This window comes from Labrus mixtus, chromosome 7 (genome assembly GCF_963584025.1).
Source record: "Labrus mixtus chromosome 7, fLabMix1.1, whole genome shotgun sequence".
Lineage (NCBI taxonomy): Eukaryota > Metazoa > Chordata > Actinopteri > Labriformes > Labridae > Labrus > Labrus mixtus.
In genome coordinates this window covers 4,804,776-4,827,407 of record NC_083618.1, presented here as the reverse complement: position 1 = coordinate 4,827,407, position 22,632 = coordinate 4,804,776, and the positions used below count along the sequence as shown (strand labels likewise).

Sequence of the window (22,632 nt, the reverse complement as noted above, 5' to 3'; positions counted from 1 at the left end):
TTTTGCTTGCTTTTACTTTTTTTTTTTAAAGAAAATGTCCAACATAACATAGGCTCTATTTTTTGTTTGTTGCCTGTGTGTTGTTGAGGGAAGTGATGGAAAGTGTTATGGCGGTCTCAAGGTCAAATTATAGACAGAAAATGAGATGATTGATTAATACATTTTTATTTTGCAGGTTTATGTTTGAATCATCCAAAGAGAAAATCCTTTCTGATGTACGTATAATAGGCCCTATGGCATGCAAGCAAGTAGGCTAGTCCCTTGTCTGTGCTTTTCTACCAGCCTCTACCTTTCCTTGTCTCAGAGCTCTGATTTGTTTTTAAATTAATGGTATAACGAAGTGTCATGCTTCAGACTTGATTTGAAATGAACGTGATCAAGCCTTTACATGGGAGCACTTTCTCCAAGGACTGTGAAGACTTTCTCAAAGTTATTCTTCTTCCTCTATTGTCCTGTAGAGGGCGCTACACCCATACCACTGAAACCCCGCAGAAGAAGAAGAAGAAGCTCAGTCGCTGCATGCCCGTAAACGATGGCGGCCGCCTTGAGAGGAAGCTTGGTAACATTGGTCAAGGTGAGTTCATAGATGCTATTAACGAGCTTATTTTGTACACGGAACGGCTGTCTGTGGTTGACATTGTGTTTGGTTAAACTCCTGCTAACACGTTAACAACATTGTAGTAGTCAGGCTCGCTGGTTTGTGTCATCAGAGTAGAGTCATCACTGTAATGTAGCTCATGGATGTAGCTCTGTCGCTTTCACATGGTTTCTGTGACCCCACCTGCTTTGTCACTCGTTAAAACCTCGGTTGTCAGTAAAATACTAGTCAATAGCATTGTTAAGAAACTGTGTGTTAATGTAAGACAATCATAGACTGTAAGGAGACAGTGAGCTAAAGTAGCTATCCAGCCTAACCCTGACATTTAACCTCGTCTGTCCTTAGAGAGACGTCCATTCATTTGACAACAGTAAGTCAAGGATGTCTTACCGGGGGGTAACCACAAGCTAACTGTCCTGAAAAAAACCCACAAGTCTGTTTGCATTTAATTTCCCTGCATGCTTGTGATAAGAAAACTTTGTTGCAGCTGTCAGTTATCTCAAACTTCCTCACTTCACCAGGTTTTTAACCCTCAAACTGGTGTCAAGAGGAGAGCGATGTGGGGTTTATGAGTCCAACAGAACTACCATTAATGTAAAATAAATAGTTGGAAATGGAATTAAATTAACCCTGTGTATAAGATTATGAATTGATTCTACTCAGAAGGCGGCTGTAAACTTTAATAGACTTTGTTAACTAGTAAATAGGGTTCCCGTGTATTTTGCTTTGGGTTTTGTAAATGAAGTTTTTGAATGGAGCTCTACTGTACAATCTATGTGATGACACAGATTTGTAACAATACCAAGCACACATTTCTTTCTATAGGTCATCTAATAGAGTTTTTATATACAACCTCATTGATTATTAGTCATGTTTAAAGCTAGAAATAGATCCTTACCCGAACATGTACAGAAGTTGTTTGTGTTTACATCTAATGAGGAGGATCATAGACGGAGATTTAATTTTAAAAGTCCATTTGCACGCACTACATTAAAACAAATGTGTATCTCAGTAAATGGAGTTAAATTATGGAATTCTCTCGATAATCATTTAAAATGCTGCTCAAGTATCATTCAATTTAAAAGAATGTATGAAGAAAAGGTTCTGGGAAATGATGAATGTATTGAGTTAATCTAACTGATTGTATTTGATTGTTTCTATATTGTTGATTTATTTTTTGTTTTGTGAAAGAAAGAGAAAACAACAGGTTAGCCATCTTATTCTGTTAAACAGTATCTTGTGTTATTAGGAAAGGGGGCAGGTATTATAAGTGTTCTTCTTCCTGCTCCTGTTTGCTCATGAACAGTGTTTCAGCATTATGAGAAAATATTTTTTGGTTGTGTATTATTGTGTTGAAACCATACACTGAAATTAGCAAATAAATTAAATATGAAATGAAATTGATATCATGTGATAGTGTGGGCTCTCAAAAGGCATGGTTGCTTAGAAAATCTTTTCATTTTTTATCTTAAATGGATCATTCAGGATCCTCTTGTAATATGTCTTATCTACATAAATAACCATCTCTGTGTGCCTCATATGATCTACACTAAAGAGCATCTTTGTTGGGTTATATGAATAAGTTATCACAATATATGAGATATAATAATTTTGATTATGATATCCATAGATGTTATGATTTGAAATCATGAAGTAAACTGTTACTGGTCCAAAAAAGCTGACACAATCCAGTATTGCCAAAAATGAAACATGTTCATATGATAGTGCTGGTTGAATTGTAATTTTGTCTTTAACAATAGTTCTCATATGAACTCGTCAAGGTAAATCTAAATGGCCAAGAGATCTTTGAGGAATACAATGGAAAGAAAACAAATCCTGAAGCAAAAGTCAAAATTCAACCCATAACATTTTTTAATGAATTTACTGTAAACTCGTTTCTAGAAAATCATTACACTGAAGGGTTTAGATCAAGCACTTGTTGAACGTCAACTCAAACAATAATCTACAATAAAAGATGTTTGCCAATTAGATTTCTGCATAGCAAATAATCCCCCGTAAAAATTGCTAAGGTTACATCTGATTTTCTATGAAATGAAAGATGGAAAAAACAAAGTTAGACTCAGTTGATTTGTTTTCAGGGCCAAAAAAAACAAATCAGCTGAAGGTTATCAGCATACAGCATTACCCAGATATGTTAAAGACACAACCACTGGGATAATGACAGTAGACATGTTCATGTTATCTAATGGGTTACTTCACACTTTTAAGAAATCAAATATAAAGGTCCCATATTCAGCTTTTTCTGGTTTTATATGCTCTTTAATGTGTTTTCCAAGTGTCCTGTGCATATTTAGGCACATCTATTTGCAAAAATTCCAAGTCTGCGGAATCGCGGCTTCTCCTACGTCCTCCTGTTAGCTGCAGCATTAGCTGCATGTAACGCTCGGTTCTAGCCCCCCCTTTGTCAGTCTGACGTCATTGTCAGTGTGAGATCACTGATCTAAGCCCATTGGCTCGTTGTGGCAAGCCCTGCAGCTCATGTTGAAATTTCCGAGACGCGTGCTGAGCAGCTGACCAATAACGACAGAGCGGATCGGCAGACCAATCAGAGCAGACTTGGCCCACGTGGGGTCTAACAGTGGGGGCTCAGCAGAGCGTAGCTGACGGACTCAGAGCGTAGAGGGAGCAAGGAGGAGCAGTACATGAAAACAGACACTTTTTTTGGACTTTAGCTATTGTGAACGTACAAAAGTAGGTACATAGATTAAATATACGAACCCCAAAAAGGGCATAATGTGGGCTCTTTAAGCCTTTTTAAGATCCAAACATAGAAAAATTGATGCCATTTTTGCTCTGCTCAGCATCTGTGCTTTTTGGATTTCATGTAGAACTCAGCGGCTTCAATTCCCATTGTCCTGATTTAATAAAACTTTGCAAGACGCTTCATAATCATTGCTTGCCCCTGACAAACATTTTCTGTATACTCATCTTGAAGGGAAATTTAGTTTTTCCTTTGATTTTTTTTTGTTTGTGGTTTGTGAAGGCGTACACAATACGCTGCTGTAAATGCTGCCAGGATGCTGTAAATTATCACGTGAATGAGCAAATCCACAAAACATTATTTAAAAAAACCATAGAATGCCAGGCGCTGGTGACCTAGCAGCTAGTTTGTGCGCTCCATATACAGAGGCTGTAGCCCTCAAAGCAGGCTGCCTGGGTTCCCCCTTGTCATTCCCCTCTCTCTCTCCCTGATATCCGACACTATCCACTGTCCTGTCAGTACAATAGAGGCATAACTCCACCCCCAAATCTTAAAAATATAAAAATCATACGCTAACGAGACAGTGTAGTTTTAATCAAGTACACCACACATGTCTCAGTCAGAGTGCTGTCTAAAATTTAGGACCTCTTAAGTAAAATCCAACTTTATTTTACACATTTTATGATCTTAGATTTTGAAGGATCTACTGAATACCTTAAAACCATGTAGTGATTGTGTCTTCTTTCCCATCTCAGGGCCTCAGCAGCCCTCGGTGGCAGCAGCTGGCCTCTCGACCACTGAGTGTGACTGCTGGTCTCTGTGGCCCAGAGGCCCCACCGGCCCGCGCCGATGCTACCTTCAAGGTCACGATGGTGCCGGGAGATGGAGTGGGACCTGAGCTCATGACTGCTGTCAAGGATGTGTTTAAGGTACATTTTACACTGACGAAGAAACCATCTGTGAAGCTTTTTGTGAAGATATGAGAGCAGTATTATTCTTTTGACTAATATAATTATTTCCTTTTATGTCTCTGTGTTGGTTCACTTAAGGCTCGGTCTGTACATATGCAGATGCTGATGCTGATGGAGTGTTCTTTGATCTGATCTTAACGTTAACTTCCTCTTGTCTCTTTAGGCAGGAGATGTTCCAGTTGAATTCGAGGAGTTTCACCTGAGCGAGGTACAGAATATGGCTAGTGAGGAGAAGCTGGAGCAAGTGTTGACCTCTATGAAGACCAACAAAGTGGCTATGAAAGGTAGCTTGACTTATTCTTTTCCTCATGGTACATCCGCGATTACAGCTAACAAAAGTACAAGAAAGACGTGACAGAGAATGGACGATAACTTGTTCATCCCTCTTTGTTTACCCAGGAAAGATCCACACACCCATGGAGTTCAAAGGGGAGCTGGCTTCATATGAGATGAGACTGAGGTACAACCAGTGTGCGACTTGATGAATTGAGTTTCTTTCAGTTATTTATTTACATAACTCCAACTTCCTTTTTAATTCTCTAGGCGTAAACTGGACCTGTTTGCTAATGTGGTTCATGTGAACAGCCTGCCAGGGTACAGCACCCGCCATAACAACCTGGACCTGGTGATCATCCGCGAACAGACGGAGGGGGAGTACAGCTCCCTGGAGCACGAGGTAAACAAAACTCCTCCTCACTGGAGTCATGGTATGACAGGGAAATAATTGTTGTTTTTTTTGTTTACATGTCGAACTTTTCTTATTAAAATAGGGAGTTTTCCTGTTTTTGTTGCTCCTTGCACTCCTTTTGTGGCATTAAAAAATAAAGATGAGTCAACTTTGGGCGCCCTCATACTAAGCAAAGTTGTCCCGTTCTGTGCTGAAGAAGAATTGTCCCCCCTCCCCAATCCCCTGCTGGCCTGCACTCACACTGCTCCAGGACTAACCGGGCCTGAGCCTCTTGTACATAAAGTTGGAATACAACACATGAATGACATTACGTAATTATGAAGTGTCATACTTTATGTGACAGGCGGACTCGAAAATAAAAATAAAAATAAACAAAGGGACGTGCTGTTGAGTCCGCGTCCGCATATCGGAGAACAACAGAGAACATGAAAGCTGACTTTTTGGCTTATTTTGAGTCATTTACATCCATAACACTCTGCAAATGTCTTGATATGGATATAGAAGCACACCTCTTCCGAGCGTGACAGGTCTAGGAAATGTTCACATTAGTCAAACGAACTGGACTTAAGGGGGTTAAGGCTGCTTAGGCACGGTACGGATTGCTTGATGTGAGTTGGCCCTTAAAAACAACAAATGAAAGTGGCTTCTGCTCTGCTCAGGGTGTAATATGTTTTATACGCTTTCTCTTCTTGCTATTTAGAGCGTGACTGGTGTGATCGAATGTTTGAAGATCATCACTAGAGAGAAGTCACGCCGTATCGCAAAGTTCGCCTTCGATTACGCCACCAAAAAGGGTCGAAACAAGGTCACCGCTGTTCACAAGGCCAACATCATGTAAGTACACAGAAAAATCTCCCTCTATATATCTTGAAATCAAAACGTTCCCTTAGTTTTTACAAAGGTGTTTCTTTGGGTCATGACTTGCATTACAGTTTGGTCTTTTCACAGGAAATTAGCTGATGGCCTGTTTCTCCAAAGCTGTGCGGAGATTGCGGAACTTTACCCCAAAATCAAATATGAGAACATAATCATTGATAACTGTTGCATGCAGGTACATACACAGCCTCACACTTAATTCAGTCAATAAATGATTCACTGATCATGATTTAATTATCATTTCTAGTGTAAATGTTTCAATATTATTTGTTATTGTTTGTAGCTGGTCCAGAACCCGTACCAGTTTGATGTGCTGGTGATGCCCAACCTCTACGGTAACATTATTGATAACCTGGCAGCAGGGCTCGTTGGAGGAGCCGGGGTTGTTCCTGGGGAGAGCTACAGTGCAGAGTACGCTGTGTTTGAGACAGTAAGTTCTCTTTTTATATTCAACCTTAGACACTAAGGTTGTGTCTGAAATCACACTCTCTTTCCATACTCTCTATAAAGTTGTCTCTGGTGGACCTTTTAGTGAACTCATAATTAAAAAAATAAAATAAATCTGTGCAATACTAGTCATCTCGTTGGTCACCTATTAAGACGTCATTGCTGTCACAGAACTAAAATGTGCAGTAACGCTGGCCGAGGTCCAAAAAAATAACAGCATGAATTACAGTGAGAACTGATATAATACTGAGTCAAAAAAAACAATGAAATACATTCAATTATCAAGCACTGTATAAGCAAGTGGGGCGGCAGCAGCTCAGTCTGTAGGGACTTGGGTTGGGAGGGTCGCCGGTTCAAGTCCCGGTGCAGACCAAATATTGAAGTTGGTCTGGTAGCTGGAGAGGTGCCAGATCACCTCCTGAGCACTGCCGAGGTGCCCTTGAGCAAGGCACTGAACCCCCTCCCCACCATCAGCTCAGGAGCGCTCGCTGTGGGCAGCCCCTTCACTCTGACATCTCTCCATTAGTGCATGTCCATAGGATCCTGTTTGTGCATGTGTGTGTATTTCAGCCTATGTGTGTGTTCATGACTTACAGAGTGTAAAAACAGAAATTTCCCCTTGCGGGATCAATAAAGTAAATCTTAATCTTAAAGTAATGAAACATGTTTGCACACAACAACTCATTTATATGTGCTCAACAATCCTCAACTCTTACAAAAATAACTGATATAATTTGTTACAAAAAGCTTACACATATTAACTTTTATGTTTCAGTGTTCACGCTAGTCGCACTCTTCTCATGTGTCTGCCGTGGATTTACTTAAATTTGCACTGCAATGCATGATGGTACATATTGCTTGGTTAGTGGCCATCAGTTATACAAATAGACTGTAAATACACGTGGACAAAGCCTAATCGACGTCAACCATTGGTTACTGGTGGGGGCTTTGGAGGCCCGTCTAAGGCGGTTGCCATGCTGAAAAAAATGCTGACTCGACCTTACTTTCAGTCAATCTAACGACAGGCTGAGAGCTGGAGCTCCTGACAAATGGCTACACCGCGCCCGCCTGTCAGTCAGGTCAGCCTTATTATCAATAACTCTCATCCTTTATCAATCAAAACGGATAACGGATACACTGTACAGGGGCTGAATACAAATATTCAGCCCCTGTACAGTGTGTACTGATAAAGACGTGATTCAGACCAATTTAGTTTTTTTGAACCAGGCTGCAAACATTTTTAAGTGTAAAAACAGACAGGCTTTGTTTATGACTTCTGGGGCGTCTGCAGCCAGCCTCAAGTGGACACTTCCATATTGGCCTCGATTATCAACTATAGAGGTTGCCGCTTGGTTGTACACTACTTTTCACAATGCATTGTGGGATACAATTAGTCCACTATATAGGGCAAGATAATGCTCGTAAAAAAATCAGACACCACTACATAAAGGCGATGTATACAGTATAGGGCATTTTTTAGTGAGCAGTGTGTGATTTTGGACACAGCCTAAATGTTTGTGTACAATACAAAATGCACTAGGTATGAGCATTATATAACTGTTGTATACTTAACTCTCCTGTGGTCTGTGTCCTTTTTTAACCCCCTGTCTCTTTTGTCCCTCAGGGTGCACGTCATCCCTTTGCACAAGCTGTTGGAAGGAACATAGCAAATCCCACAGCCATGCTGCTCAGTGCTGCTAACATGCTCAGGCACCTAAAGTGAGTGAGCCACACACTCGGAAGTACACTGCATTTCACATCTTGCATCCTCTGCCATGGTCCAACACAAACACACACCTAGTCTTAGAAAACATCCTCAAGTGTCTGTCTGTCTGTCTGGATGTGGTCATATGTGCCAGGCTGCTCAGTCCACCTCTTGATTGTTGTTGTGTTGTGTTGCAGCCTGGAATATCACTCTCAGATGGTGTCAGATGCTGTCAAGAGGGTCATCAAACAGGGCAAGGTAAGAAGTGTTTGTTCAATCTGTTCTGTTATGAGAGGCACCTGACATGATAGAAACACTAACCGTATTAACACCAAAACAGAAGGATTGATCTTTATGTAATAAAAAGGAAACTATGATGTAAACACTACTCATGTCAGCTTGTGTTTCAAATGTAACCTGCTGTTCATCACATTTGTGGGTCAGTAACTGTGATGTCACAGATGTGGCATCAAAATGCTGCAGGCACACTATAAGTTATACGACATGTAACAGCTATCTTAAGAGATTTTTTCCACATACATTTTTCAGATACCAGCAATGTCACCAACACCAAATGTAATGAAAGCAGTTTTTGACCCACAAATGCTACCTATCTCCCAACCTGTAAACTGTACTTCAGTATGTTAGAGAGCCTTTGATTACTCAGTTAGAGATTGTCATGCTTGGTTCATAGGCTTAAATTGTTCATTTCTCTTTCTCTTCAAAGTTCTTATAATTTGGTAATAATGCAAAATAATGTACACGCTAACAAGGAAACATGTTGTTGTTTTTTTATTATTTAATGCTTGGGTTAACTGTCTTTTGCACCTGCACCATGTTGATACTAACACACACTGACAGAAACATCAGCATGAAGTCGGTCGATCGTATTCCCTCAGCTAAAAAGCACAGGCAGCTCAGTTTTAAAATGACCAAAAAAAGCCTGTTCTTGTAAAGTGGGTGACCTTTTAAAGGCATCTAGGAACTTTTAAATGTTGTTTGCCTGCATGATGTCTGAAGTGCCCTTCCTTTCCCTCTTCCCTATCCTTTAATTTCCTCCTCTCCTTGTACCCCATTATCCTGTGTGTGTGTGTGTGTGTGTTTTCTTTCCCCCCCGTATGTCTGTATGAATCTGTCTTCACATCCCAGGTCCGGACACGAGACCTCGGCGGTTATTGTACCACTGGCGACTTTGTGCAGGCTGTTGTGGAAAACCTGCGCCACCGACCTGTTCGCTAAGACGTTTTTTTTCTTCTCTGTCCTTACTTACATTTTCTTACATGTGGACGTTGTTCTCAACATGAACAGGGCGCATGTTAAGACTCGCCCTGCCATCACTCTGCCAAATCAAAGTGTTTCACAGTTTTGAAAAACCTGCTGCATCCTGAAATGTTTAAGGCCTATACTAGATGTTATGATCCATCCAGGGAATCAACTGTGCCTTGTGCTTTAGTTAGTCCTCTCCAGAACATTTCACATTGTCTTTCTTCATTTTGACTCTACAATTCTTTGCATCGTTCCACGTTTTTAGTTTTATGAGGCTGATCAACTCATCAGTCATTACACACCTATTTTCATTCCCCTGTGCTTGTGTATTCATTTGTGTTACAGCCAAGTTAGCCATACAGGTCACCTCTCAGCTACGACACATTGCCAGAAACTCACCAGAATGCCTTTATCAACACTTTACCACCAACCCCCCAATTTTTGGTTTCTTTTTCTGATAGTCTAATAAATCAAACTGTGCATGCTGTTTGCAGTGCTTTAAACTCGGCTAAAAGTTACCGAATGGCGCAGACAAACCCATCCTAATGCAAAAATCATGTTTCCTGCTCGGATATTAAGAACGCTGTTAATATTTCAACACCAAGATCTCTGCTAAATAAAACTGCCAAAGAAACATCCACCAGCAAAACCAAAAATAAAAACTTTCAGAGAAGGGCTCTGAGAACACATTAAGGTGTTCTTACTAAAAAAAAATACAAGCTATAGTAGCTGCTCTACACCAGGGGAAACTGTTGTTACACTATGGATTATGTGTTTAGTTTTAATCTAATGACAACAAATGAACTTGGTACAGTCAACATTTTTATCTTCAGTACGATGCCGTTTGTCCCGCTGAGCTGGAGGACGTCAAACAGCTTTATCTCATCGCTTCATTCTTCATGCTTTTTGTATCACTCTGCCCCAGTTTCAGAGACTTCACAAGTCAGTTGATTATCATAATTAAAGTATGTCGTAATATATTAGTAACTGCACTCTGTTTTGATCTTTGATGAAAATTACATTTTTCAAATGTTCATGAGAATATTGTAGCTTTTCCTGCGGTGAGTGTTAAATGAACTCAATAACTTTTAGTCTTATTTTGACAGTCAGTGTTGGTCTTTGTATGATGTTTCTCTGATGTTTACTTGGTTTTTAGATAAGAGACAAGTGGGACAAAAGCAGTGCGTTCGATCATGCTGTCAACACTAACAGTCTTTTATGACATTTAAACTGTATCTGGTTTGTAGACGTACCTTATTTGATTGGTATCACTCTCCAGAAATGCTTTAAATAAATGATGGGAAAATAAAGAAGTGAACATAGTGTATGAAATGAAACTGCTGATTTGTTCCAGTACACGACTGATCCCACTATTAGTGTCCTCTCTAAATGTGGTTTCCAAAGGCTCTCTAACATGCAGGCCATCACACTGTATGTGGACATGTGTTGCTGCAGCTGTGAGTACAGTGACAAACTGCCTTTATGTTTGCAACAGGTGCGCACAGGAGACCTCGGGGGCTATGCCACAAGCGACGAGTTCACCCAGGCCGTCATCGCTAACCTGCACGCATGAGCTCTGTATGTGCAAATCTGTCAGCTGCTGCCGAGACGCACACATGCTTTTTAATTTACCTCCTGTTAACTGATTGTATGCACACAGAATATTTCAGCTGCAATGTTTTCAAACCTTACTGTAGATCAATGCACAGCTAGGATTTCCACATACTTTGGTTTACACTTCCAACATATCCAATTAGCATAATGTGATGAGTGATCAGAAATTGTGGATTGAACATGCAAAGTCTTATAATCGGTTGAAAAATATTTAATTCATTTTCTTCTCTGTGGCAAGATCTTGTAATTCCTACTTAATGGTTTAATGTCTGGACATTAACCAGCTGTCAAATCATGATGTATGTACACGTTCATATTATTTATTAACTTCCAATTTCCCTTTTCATTGTTTCTTCATTTATGATGAGAGAGAAATAATAAATGAGTTACGACATCTTTTGTGACACATTTTTGCGTGAATGTAAATAGACGACTGATGTGGGATTCAGTGTGCTCTATATCTCTGTCTGCTCAGCCAGCAGGCATCACCTCACAGCAAGGCCTCCGTCTCCAAACATAGCTCATCGGGTGGACTGGAGACCCCATAAAAATGAAAAGGAGACTGTCTGGCTGTGTCAGACATGATGAAATCACTTTGGGCATGCTGGCATATGATTGGATACACATGCAGAACCGTGAGGAAGAAGAGGCTGTACAAATCAATAATGTCTGTACTGGTCTCTCACTGAAGGGAAGTGCTAAGAAAGGCTGGGACTGATGATTGTTTTTTTTTTATCATCGTCTAACGAATGAACATAATGTGTCAGAAAATTGTTACAAGCATTACAAGAACATGTTATAAAATTCAAAAACCCAATTCAAATTTCTTACAGACCATAACTTTTAAGTTCTTTGTTTACAATAATAAAACACTGAGGGGTAAATGGCAAATGATAAAGAACATACAAGGCTATCTGAGTGTTTGGTCTGATTGTTTTGAAGAACCTATGAAATACATAGGAGACATTTTAATTTTAAGCATCAGTACAACTTAAAAACACATGTATTTCCGTTGTTGGAATCAATCTGTGAAATACTTTAAATCATTATTCGAAGAGCTGCGTACTTATATTCCAGTTAAAGAAAATGAACAAGGAGAGAATTGTTAGACTATGATTTTGGAAGCTAGTGTGTTGTTTCTTCTTTATTGTTGTGGAAGTGAAGTCAAAGACTGAATAGTCAGATTGTTTTAATGTTGCTGAGGTGTTGGTTGCCAAGTGATTGTAAATGGACAGACCATCTAGATTTCTCTTTTTTCTCTTTAAGTGAGGGGCAGGCAAAATCAGATTTATCCTTCTCCATTCACCTTTCTGAACATGGATTGGGATACAATTGTGAATCGTTTTCTGTGAAAGTTGTTGAAATAAAGTGGCCTTAAGATTAAAATTGAGGCCTATAGGCCTAACTGAATGGATTTTTTAGTATGCTGCTACTTTGTGGAGCAAAGCTTAAAACTGTTATGAATGGAGCAATATTAAGGCCTAATTTAGTTTTATTAAATGTAATATTAGATGTTGCATAGCTGCTATTGCAATATCTTGGAAGAAGCCTAAAACGTAAAACTCCTAAATGATCCTTTAGCCCAGTATTGACTTTAGTTATAGGATAATAACAAATCTAAAAAAAAAAAAAAAAACTGAAAATAACCCCAATTAAATATGTTTGAATAGGCAAGATATAGCCTACAACTCTGTTCATTGAAATATGACTACAGGATATGCCTATAACTTACAATATTGGTTTGGTTACATTCTGACACTTCAGGTGATTCTTTATTTTTTCCATTTTGTCCACATTTCTAAACCTGTTCTAATGATTTTTATGGTATAAGCTTGTGTGTCTTGTGCTCCTCTGACCTCCTCAGTCGGCTGCGGTGACTGTAGCCTCGAAGCTGTCTTGAACATTGCAAAGTCCAGTTGGGCCAGTAGGTGTCGCTGCGGCCCATGGAGAAACATAATGGGGGAAGAGACTGGGCCTGGCCTGGGAATTTGCTATTCGCTTCCCATTCTTCCTATGCAGACACACAACATGGCGGACTAGAGTCGTCAGCCGACGCGCCCGGATACAGCGGATAAACCGTGGGATATAGCACCCAGGAAGGCGAAGAAAGTACTCTCGGGAGGGCCGATACGTTTGGTCGAAGTGAGGATTCTTTGTGGGCTGCCGTTCTTCCCTGGGTTCGGCAGGAAAACTGACTGCGAAGTGTTGGCAGTGTGTCCCAGATCGTGCTTCCCTCCTCTGCTATCACCCAGGTCCCCCCCCCCCACCCCCCCACCCCGCTCTCACTCTCTGTTCGTGGGGTGTGGAGACAGGGGCCGGGGTTGAGAAAAAAAAACGTGGAAGAGAAAGAGAGCACAGATTCCTTCTTGGCTGTTTCCCCACCTTTCCTCTGGGCCCTACAGGAGTTGTGGTGAGTTTTCTTGTTTTTGTTGCGCAAAGCCCCAAAATCCCACTTGTTACAATGTCGCTGTAGCAGCATGTTTCCTCTGGCTGTAACAGTGTGACACCCACAAACAAGCACTTTCCCCCCCACCACCGTTTAGTCTTAACACAGGGTACATCAAATGTTACCTGCGGAGTTTAAACAAATGCTGATGCAACAACCAGGGTCGTGTTTGATAGTTAGAAACCTCTCCGTAACGCCGAAACATGCAAGAAGTCGCTCGGAGGCAGGGAGGGATATTTTGGCAAAAGGGGGCTCTGAAGAAAAAAAAAAGGGGGCTTGAAGATGAGTGTGGCAACATTTTTAGAAGTCCGAGCTTGTATGTCGGTGTGTTGTGCCAACACGGATGCTGTTCTGCTGGCAGTGGAACAAAGAGGGTCTAGGTCTGTGCTGGCTCACTGGAAAGTACACTTTATTGATCATCGCTTTGTTATTACACGTTCGGGGAGGGTGGGGGGCTGGCTGGGTCGGTGGGTGGGTAGGAGGGGGGGGGGGGGGGGACCCACAACAGGAATTAGGTCGCCCTAACATTAACATGTTGGGTCTGTCAAATCACAGCGGCTGCTTTGTGTTTCTGCTCTCTGACATGGAGACTCCGGAGTGTGCCCCCCCCCCCCCCCCCCCCCCCCCCCCCCCCCACACAACCTCTCCCAAAGTTTTCTGTAATGATTAATATTCTCCTCTCTTTGTGGGTGTAACCGAGCATACCATCTCAGTGTTGTGGGTGTTCAAGTTCTTTTAATGCATTACTTTTCTGTCACTTGAAGTAATAATGATTTCTCAGCTCATTAGGACATAAAAGTATTTATTTGATGGGTTGTTTGTCACTGGAAATGTTGACGATCAGACTAAGGAACATCCAGGAATGCAATTGTTGCTACCATTGTGTAAAAGAAAGAGAAAAGAATCATGCAGGTTAAGGAAGCCAGGCACAGCTGGGCTGCTGGAAGCTGAAATCAACTATACCTTAAGTCTCTGTACAACATCGCCTCAGGAACATCCAAGTGCTAAAGGTAGGCCTATTGGTTATCGCTATAGCATACCACCCAATGCACCAGTCTTATACTATTATATATGAGCTCTCCAAAAAAAACATTTTTTTAGGTAGATCAGCTTTGATGGTATCAAACAACAACAGTGCTTTTCTATCTGAGAGTGTAAGGTTTGTCAAAGCTAGCAAAATGTCAGCAGTCTGTGTTTTTCCACCGATGTGTTTTGCAATCCCGTTTGTTATTTGGAAGGATGCTGAGTATCCGCTCATACTCATGTCTAGGTATTGGTTTTGGAATGGGAATACTGGTATTGTAACATCTCTAGCATGTTGACTCCTCTCTCAGCGCTTCAGCATGCCTACCTTGACCTGCACTCGTCAGGCCTGGACACGTCTTTCCCTTTCCTATCACGCTGCTCAAGATTCTCTCGTTTGTCAAAGTCGGCCCGCCTCAGGAAAAGTCAGACCGAGTGAGGAGGGAAAATGCAGAGCTGTTATCATTCTGTCCATATCTTCTCCTACCTATTTTGAGAAAAAAAAAAAAAGAAGTTATTTCTGTGCTGGGAGCATTTCCGTAAAGGAGATGAATGATCCTCACACCACACTTTTCATCACTGGCCTAGTTTCTAAAAATACAACATAAAGTGTAGCATGAAATCGCCTTGAGGGAACTTTGCTTGAAGTTTTTCGACGGGAGAATCTTTGAACTTACCGTCCGCATTGTGAAATGTCACAATTGCATTGTGCTGACACAATGTGAGGAGTTATCTCTGGAGGTGGGGCAGGAGGTGTATTTTTGTTTCCATCTGTGTTCTGACACATTTTGGTGTGAAAGAGCTCTAACAGGATCCACACCAACTACATTTAAAGGATTATGAGGCATTATGGAGCCTGGTTTCTGACATGTTTGATATGTCATTCAACCCTAATGATTTCAACACACAGGAAATGAACCTGTGTGATGATGACTAACCAATCATAAATCATAACCCTGAGAGTCATCCAGCTATCTCCTGTCCCTCTGCAGATGTTGGCTATTAAGTAATCCCCTCAAACGGTTAAATAAATGATTGTTTTACACCCTCCTGATGTGGGCTGTTTGATGTTTGTGGTTCACAACGACTGTGATGGATTTGGCTAGCAGTCTGTTTAATAATATATTTTATTCATTACACACTTTGACATTTGACACGGGGGGGGGGGGGGGGGGGGGGGATAATGGCAATACGTGTTAGAGTTGTGGATAAGAGGGAGGTGAGGTTGTTTTAACTACAGGTTTTCAAGACTCATTCACATAAAGGATTATATAGGCTGTGCTTCTGGTCTCAGATTAAAGCTAAATAAATCACTTAACTGGTAGTATGTTTTTGCAGTGGTGACAGCTATGTCAGTGTGAAAACTTTTTACTGCTTTTTTAAATTCATATTTCTTTCTTCAGATGAATGAAAACCAGAAAGAATGATTAAAAACTCTTTGTGGTGTACTTATACTATTGTCATGCTCTCAAGTTTTCCTCCAAGAGGAAACTTTGATGTCCGTCTTTAAACAATGCCTCTACAGTGGAGGTTAAATTTAGGTTTGATTCAGAACCAGTCGAGAGCCTCACTTTATAAATATTTATATTTGTCCTTGGCATCGGCCTTCACACCAGCGAGATCTTTCAGAATTCACTGCTCAGGAAAAGTTGTCCAAAGAACATGTTTGCACGGTTGTGCAGTGCAGTATTTGAATGCATCATGATGAAACTGGGAGTAGTGGGGGTTAGGAGAAGCTCTGCCGTGACTGCTGTGAAGTCTCAGAAGATGACTTCCTTATCTGTGAGAGGAAAAGGAGGGGACAAGGGAAGCAGGATGGTCACTTCAGATATGAGAAACCTTCATTCATCCAGGGCTGGATGTCATTCAAATGTTTGATGTAACCTGACGGAGGAATGTACAAAGTGTTTACTCAAGAACGCTACTGAGGCACAAATTTGTGCTTTATCTGTTTTAACTCGTGTATTTCAATTTTTCTGAGGATCTTATACCTGATACTTTCACGTTATTTAAAATCAGTTAGAGTCTGATTAATTTGCAGATTAAGAAATCATAGAAACATCTGAAGAGGTAATATCGTCTTCTTCAGTGTACTGTATACAAAATGACATGCAAGAAAATGCTTCATACACCTTTTTTTTTTCAGAGAATTAGCATTTTGCCACGACTTCTTTGTTGGGTCCTTTGGTTTCCGGGTTTACAAAAGAAAGTTAACATCAGTGTTTAATAGGCCCTGAACTTCAGCGGCACTTCAAGTCTTAAAATGTCCAAGTTAAGTTTGAGTCAGAATATACGCTGAAAAGACTGGAAACCACCCGACCTGATTGAATGTGGTTGATATTTGGTGCCACAGGCAGTATTTTTTATTGCTGCCAAAAAAAAAAAATAAGTATTGAGCTTCGCTGCCCTGCCTTGTAGTTTCATACTGGATGTGAAAATCAGTGTTAACGTTTTTTTTTTAAAGGCAGAAGTGATAGTGACTCTGGTTTCACTTTGGCCGATGTGCTGGCCGTTTGGCCCCCGCACCACACACGCTTCAAGGTCACAGTGGCTTCTGTGGGGAGGCCATGCTTTGCGCCTCCACATCCTCTCTGTGTGCAATGTGGGAAGGCTTGAGAGGGCCCTGGCACGCTCTGTGAGAAACCCCACAACGAAGCAGACGCAGAACAGTGCAGAGCTTCACTGGACTCACCGCTTTCACTCATTGAAACAAGTGAGTTTTTTTGATCCTTTCAGCCCAGTGGAACCAAATCATCATTACAGGCTTAATAACAGACACGGCGGTCACTCTCTCCCGTATGATTAGCCAGAATACTAATCCCATGCTTCTCTTCGTCTTTTCATCAACTCACCATCTTATGAATGAAGCCAACAAGGACAAAAACCACACCGGCAGGGAGTAGTATCCCTCAGAAAGGGAAGTCCAGAGGATTGTGGCTGTTGTATGTGGCACTGGGGACATATAATCTGTGGTCTGTTGCAGAGCAAGAGTCCTAGCGGCCCGGGTTAGACCTGCTGCAGCTTCCCATGAAGAGAAGCATTCACAGTATTTCTGTTGCCCCAGACACACACACACACACACCCCCCCCCCCCACCCCTAAGACATAGAAACAGTATTAATATGCCATGAATGGAGACAGACAGACGAGCATTATCAGGCGTTGCAGCGGCTCAAGGAGCAGGATGCCTCGTAGTAAGCCAGAGGGAAACATTTCTCTGCATGAATGGCGAAAGTCCCCTTGACCACCACCTCTGGTGTCATGTCCGCCTGGCCTGCAGGGGTTCGTGTCTGTTGGGTTTCCAGCTCACTTGCTCGCCTTAGGGATGGCTGCTATGAATAATTAATGACATTTGTTGGTTTTGAAAATAAAAATAAACACAGAGGAGACCTCAAGCTCTTGTAGTAATGAGCTGGATCTAAAAAAGAACGTATAACAAACGGAATAAGATGCTGAAACTATAAAAGCTAAGGCTGAAAGGCTTTATTATGTTCTTACATTTTTTGAAAAGTCAATCTTCGTCTTCAGTCATTCATTATTTCATGTTTTGGCAGGTAGAAAAGATACTTATTTCACCTGAGGTCGAGGCAAAAGGCTTGCTTTGAGAACCACAGACTTTAGTGGGAGTTCTCCGTATTAATTAAAGGACTACCTTGCATTGATCTAACGTCTTGGCCTTTGGTTGTCATGGAAATATAATTGGACTTCCTTTATAGTCTACCTATAAGTGTTCCTTTCACCGTGTGAATGAAATGGCATGGGAACAGCCCAGCCCTTTCACCACTGTGTGATTGCACTCCTATGAGGTCTGCAGTTGGCCACAGGCACAGAAGTGACTGTCTTCATTAGCTGCTTGGGCTAACCACTTTCATGCACGTTAAGCAGCGAGTTCTGCACAATGGTGGTGACTCAAAAGCCTGTCTTTCGTGACTTAATTTGTATATTTTAATTTTCCATGATGAATTTCTGTACATTCATCTTCTTGATCACATGGGGTGTATTCTGGAAATGTTTGGAAAATGTGTTTCCTTAGCAATGCTGATTCCAAAAATCTGAATAATTTCTGAATCTTTAAACAGCATTCTAGTCCAGTGAAAACATCTCTCTGTCTTGTGAATGCCCAAGAGTCTCAAAGACATGGGCGGTTCTAGGCAGGGGCCAACAGGGGCCAGCGCCCCCGTAACACTGAGATTGGTCCCCCCTGTGGCCACCCCTCCAAAAGGAGAGGTGAGCCCCCCTAATAACACATACACAGTATCTGACTCAACAACCGGACTCTCAATCTAGATATCAATTCTGTTACTGAAACAAATAAAAATCATGGTTTTTTATGTTGTGGTATTTAATGAGGTGCGCTATTATTTGGCATAATATATTTTAAATCGATCAGCTTTGTCTATTTTAATCTATATTTAATGTTCCCCTCTGACAAAACAACTGGCCTCAGTTTGGTCCCCTCATTAAAAGTGGTCTAGAACCACCACTGCCCAAGGAGACACTGATTACCAAAGTGAACCTGCTTTATTCAGTGTTTTTTTTCACAGGTTTTAATTACTGATTCGTTTGGTTTTGAGATGAGACCTATGCTGTAAGTTCCACTATCAGTTAAAAGTGTGTGAAGATGAAAATTGACAAACTGACAAGTGTCTGGTCTGGTCACATCTGTGTACTTCTTATTCCCTCCAGTCAAAAGATTAGATTTTTCTTGCTTGCTTCCTGTCACAGTCTTAGGAAAGCTGTTGCAGTTTTACACTTTGCCATCGGGCAGCTCATCCCATTGGCGACTAGGGCTGGGAATCTTTGGGTGTCTCCAGATTCCATTTCAACTCTTCAATTCACGATTCAATTCAGTCTAATGTCAATTCAAAACGATTCTGGATGCATGGATTCAAAGACTATTTTTGAATTAGTACATAATTCAGGATCTACTCCAGTCGTCTGTGAGACTGGATGAATTTCTTGCTGCTCTATTTGGCATTCCACTGAGTGAAAGAGCTAGCTTTAGCACTGAGTGACTGATTACCCCCCCCCCCCCCCCCACACCCCACACACACACACACACACACTTTTTTCAAACTTATGAATCTATTTAAAATCTCACAAGATAAGAATCTTATTTTTTTACATGAATCGATTTTTTTCCTCCCACCCTCTACTGGTGACTGCTGTAAAAGGCTTCCTCTTATGTGCTCCACTTTGTCTGAAAAATATTCACATGGTTGCACAAGAGACGCACAAAGTCAGGAGAGCACAAGCTGCACGACTACCTTTTAGTTCATTCACTAATAGATGGGCATGTACTGTTCATGTTTCCTCCGCAGGGAATGGCTTGATGAAACTGTTGGCAAGGTATTTACTCTCCTTTTTTTCACATTGGGCTTTATTGCTGCGCCAAGGTGAAGGCTGAATTGAAAGGGAAAAACAACGTGAAAGTGCTTCATCAGTTATATCTGCAGATGGAACATGAGAGTAAATCAATAACTGTAGTAGTGAGACATTTGTGTTATTTTGATGAGATGCTCTTTTAGCAAAGGTGAAACTATGATTAACTGTTCAGTGAGAAAATGTGCATTAGCCATTGAAGGAACATGTTTAGAGCCTAGCTACAAATATTAATGAGTGATTGACTGAATGTTAATATCCTGTGTCATAATGTAGAACATACGACCCAATGGTGTCCTCCATGTTGAAGTGTGAATCACATAAAGTTAGAACCACCCATTGTATCTTTTTAATAGAGAGCCCTGACAGCACTAAACCTAAAAGTGGCACAAATAGAAGCACTTGCCCACTACCTCTTAAATTAATAATGTCCTCTACCAACACATACGTCTGTTGAATAAAGAATTGCCTGCATTTAGACAAACGCACACACACACACACACTAAAGACTGCTGCCTCTCAGGAGGCTAAAACACATAAAGAAGCATCTCCAGGGAGTTGTAGTCTTGGGTTCACCGTCTCCAGATAAAAACCTCTCGGGCTCCTGCAGCAGCTGTGAAACGAAGGTCAGCAAAAGGACCAGCTTGTCTCACTTACACCTACCAACACAGTGACACGTCATCCAGCCTCCCTGGATGGTACACAGAAAGCAATGAGTCATGCTTCATTAAGAGAAGAATATTAATAATATAGCTCGCTGGTGTGAGCATACCCATTTGTGACCTTGGTGGATCCATGGAATTGAAGCTAACACATTGAGACAGACGCTGTATAAAGGATAGTTTTAATCAACAAACTTGTCCATAAAAGCTGAGTCACTCGTGTAATAATAAAGCTCTTAGAACTGTTAGGGGAGGATAGATAGTGGTGGGGGGGTCGTGATGGGCTTTCTGAGCTTGAAAGGAAGCAACATGGATCCCACATGGACGCAGCACAGCAACACACACTTGTTTTCTTTGATCCCACCTGTCACTTGATAAAATTGAATTATCTGACACTTTATTAATTTAAAATGACATAAAATGAAAGGACATAAAAGCAATATACAACTGTGGTAGGTGCCAATGATAAATAAAAAAAATAGTTTGTCTCAATTCTCAAACTTTATTAGCTGCATTGACAACATGATTGACAGAAAATTATTAGGAAACATTTTTTAGGAATAATTGGAGAATAGTTACATTTCTTAAAGGTAGAGTCAGTAGAACAACACAACATTCAAACTGGGCTAATTGCCGCCTGACATGCACACCCACTACAGGACTTAGCATATATACGTTTACTGCTTGTACCTACACTGCAAGCTGTCTGAGAATAGGCCTATTACATTTGGCTTAATGGAAAAGCAGATCATTTTAGCAACCTAGCAAAAGCTAACTGCACGTGTTTGGAGCCTGCCTGTCCAACAGAAAGCAGGCCAACTCTGCGTCCGATGGTGAAAGCTAACCCGGGGTTCACCCTCATTGCAGAACGAGCGTTATCCGTGTGGTGTTTCTCTTCACTGTGATTATATTTTCTCTTCTTTCTCTCACTACGTCCACTTCACCAATATTTGCCGGTTTGAATGGGGTCCAATCTCTGAAACGTTTTCACTCCCAAACTCACCTTCACACTGTCATTGGCTGGGAAGTCTATGTTTTATTTTTTTACAAAAGACTCTGGTCTCTATTTCCTGGTGTCATTAGTCATGCATGATATCATTGAATATCTGTTGGTCGCAGTAAACAGGGAGTTTAAAGATATTTCATGAGTTCTGGAAAAACCAAGGTCAAAACTTTTGACCATGCTTACCAAAGGCACCACATGATTTATTTCCTTTTATTGAAGAAATAATGAGCAGATCGATCCGTGAAAAAACAATTGTCAGTCGCAGCCCTGAAGTCAGTTTCATTCAGCTGTAAGATGAAATAAATGCTCTTGCTTTGTATAAAAATATTATGACGCTCATAGTCAAGTCTGTCGAAACATTCTTGTTGAGTTTCGACATTGTCCGTGTTTCTGAATACACACATTGTCTTTTTTGGAAGCAGGCATTCAGTGGCTTAATGGAGGGATGGATGAGGGAAAGGGACAGAGGGATTGCAACAATTGGATTTGTAGGTTAATAGCATCCTCATTGACAACATAACTTGCTCATCATGCCCCATTTCAGGCTGCAGTCAGAGCCAGACAGCGCTGCGCTAAAATCCAGAATGTAAGCACTGCAATGAATGAGCTCGGTTCAAAACACCAGATGATTGGCAACTGGCACTATTAAAGCTTTCAGCGCCCAATTTATCCTCTGCCCACTGATGCAATAATCCCTGATGTAAAGCATCAGTTAGTGTGCTGGAGCGCTGCAGCCCTTGGCTTCGCACAGCGCTGAAGTATCTCTTTGAGCACAGCCAGACAGGCTGGATTATTTCAGGGTCGAGACCATGGGATTAGGTCCAGGGATTATCACAGCTCAGTCAGGGAGACAACAGCCTTGTTGGCCTCTGGGATTATACAGAACACTGAGAGTGGGCCGGAGCGACCACCCCGTCCTCCGTCATGCTTTCTCCAAGTCTCTCTATCCTCCTCTCACTCATCCCCATGTCAGTGGGTGCTAAGTGCTGATTCACTGAAGGAATGTAAATCTGACACTAATTCTGTTTTGGTCACGCTCCGGATAATGAATGCATCAAATGTTCTGTTGGCATAAAAAATGAAGATGAAGCCCTGTGTTGAAGAAAATGTGAAAGCTTGGTGGTGTGGTGTAATCCAATATAACAATATTTAAACGTCTTTCTGTAGTATCTTTTTTAAATCCAATTTAAAAAATTGTCATGAAAACAGTAATCTGAACAAGTCAAT

At 41.2% G+C, this 22,632-nt stretch overlaps 2 protein-coding genes across 5 annotated transcripts in view; both read left to right on the top strand.

The window, feature by feature from the left end:
- Positions 1-461: 461 nt before the first annotated feature.
- Positions 462-11,281, top strand: idh3b (isocitrate dehydrogenase (NAD(+)) 3 non-catalytic subunit beta). 3 transcript variants are annotated; one of them, XR_009673833.1, is made up of 11 exons: positions 462-574; positions 4,076-4,249; positions 4,455-4,575; positions 4,691-4,751; positions 4,835-4,967; positions 5,680-5,813; positions 5,928-6,030; positions 6,139-6,285; positions 7,927-8,021; positions 8,205-8,363; positions 8,564-9,089. XR_009673833.1 is itself a non-coding variant. In XM_061042298.1 (11 exons), the coding sequence occupies exons 1-11, from the start codon at positions 533-535 to the stop codon at positions 10,844-10,846; spliced, it is 1,149 nt and encodes a 382-aa protein (XP_060898281.1). In that variant the 5' UTR covers positions 462-532; the 3' UTR covers positions 10,847-11,281. The 3 variants fall into 3 exon arrangements, 2 of the variants coding, with proteins under 2 accessions (XP_060898281.1, XP_060898280.1); XM_061042298.1 differs by lacking the exon at positions 8,564-9,089 and adding an exon at positions 10,769-11,281 and having other exon boundaries at positions 8,205-8,265; XM_061042297.1 differs by lacking the exon at positions 8,564-9,089 and adding an exon at positions 9,157-11,281 and having other exon boundaries at positions 8,205-8,265.
- Positions 11,282-12,864: 1,583 nt separating this feature from the next.
- ptpra (protein tyrosine phosphatase receptor type A) overlaps positions 12,865-22,632 on the top strand; it is a 29,270-nt gene continuing 19,502 nt past the window's right edge. Inside the window, exon 1 of one of the 2 annotated variants that reach the window (XM_061042296.1) lies at positions 12,865-13,297. The gene's annotated coding sequence lies outside the window, so the exon portion shown is untranslated. The remainder of the gene's footprint in view (positions 13,298-22,632) is intronic. The other variant, XM_061042295.1, reaches the window with a different exon arrangement.

Excerpts from the sequence above, each read along its gene's own strand:
- idh3b (XM_061042297.1), top strand. The coding sequence starts at position 533 with ATGGCGGCCGCCTTGAGAGGAAGCTTGGTAACATTGGTCAAG. Across the intron at positions 4,752-4,834 it reads TCATATGAGATGAGACTGAG|GCGTAAACTGGACCTGTTTG; the intron begins GTACAACCAGTG and ends TTAATTCTCTAG. Across the intron at positions 6,286-7,926 it reads AGTACGCTGTGTTTGAGACA|GGTGCACGTCATCCCTTTGC; the intron begins GTAAGTTCTCTT and ends TTTGTCCCTCAG.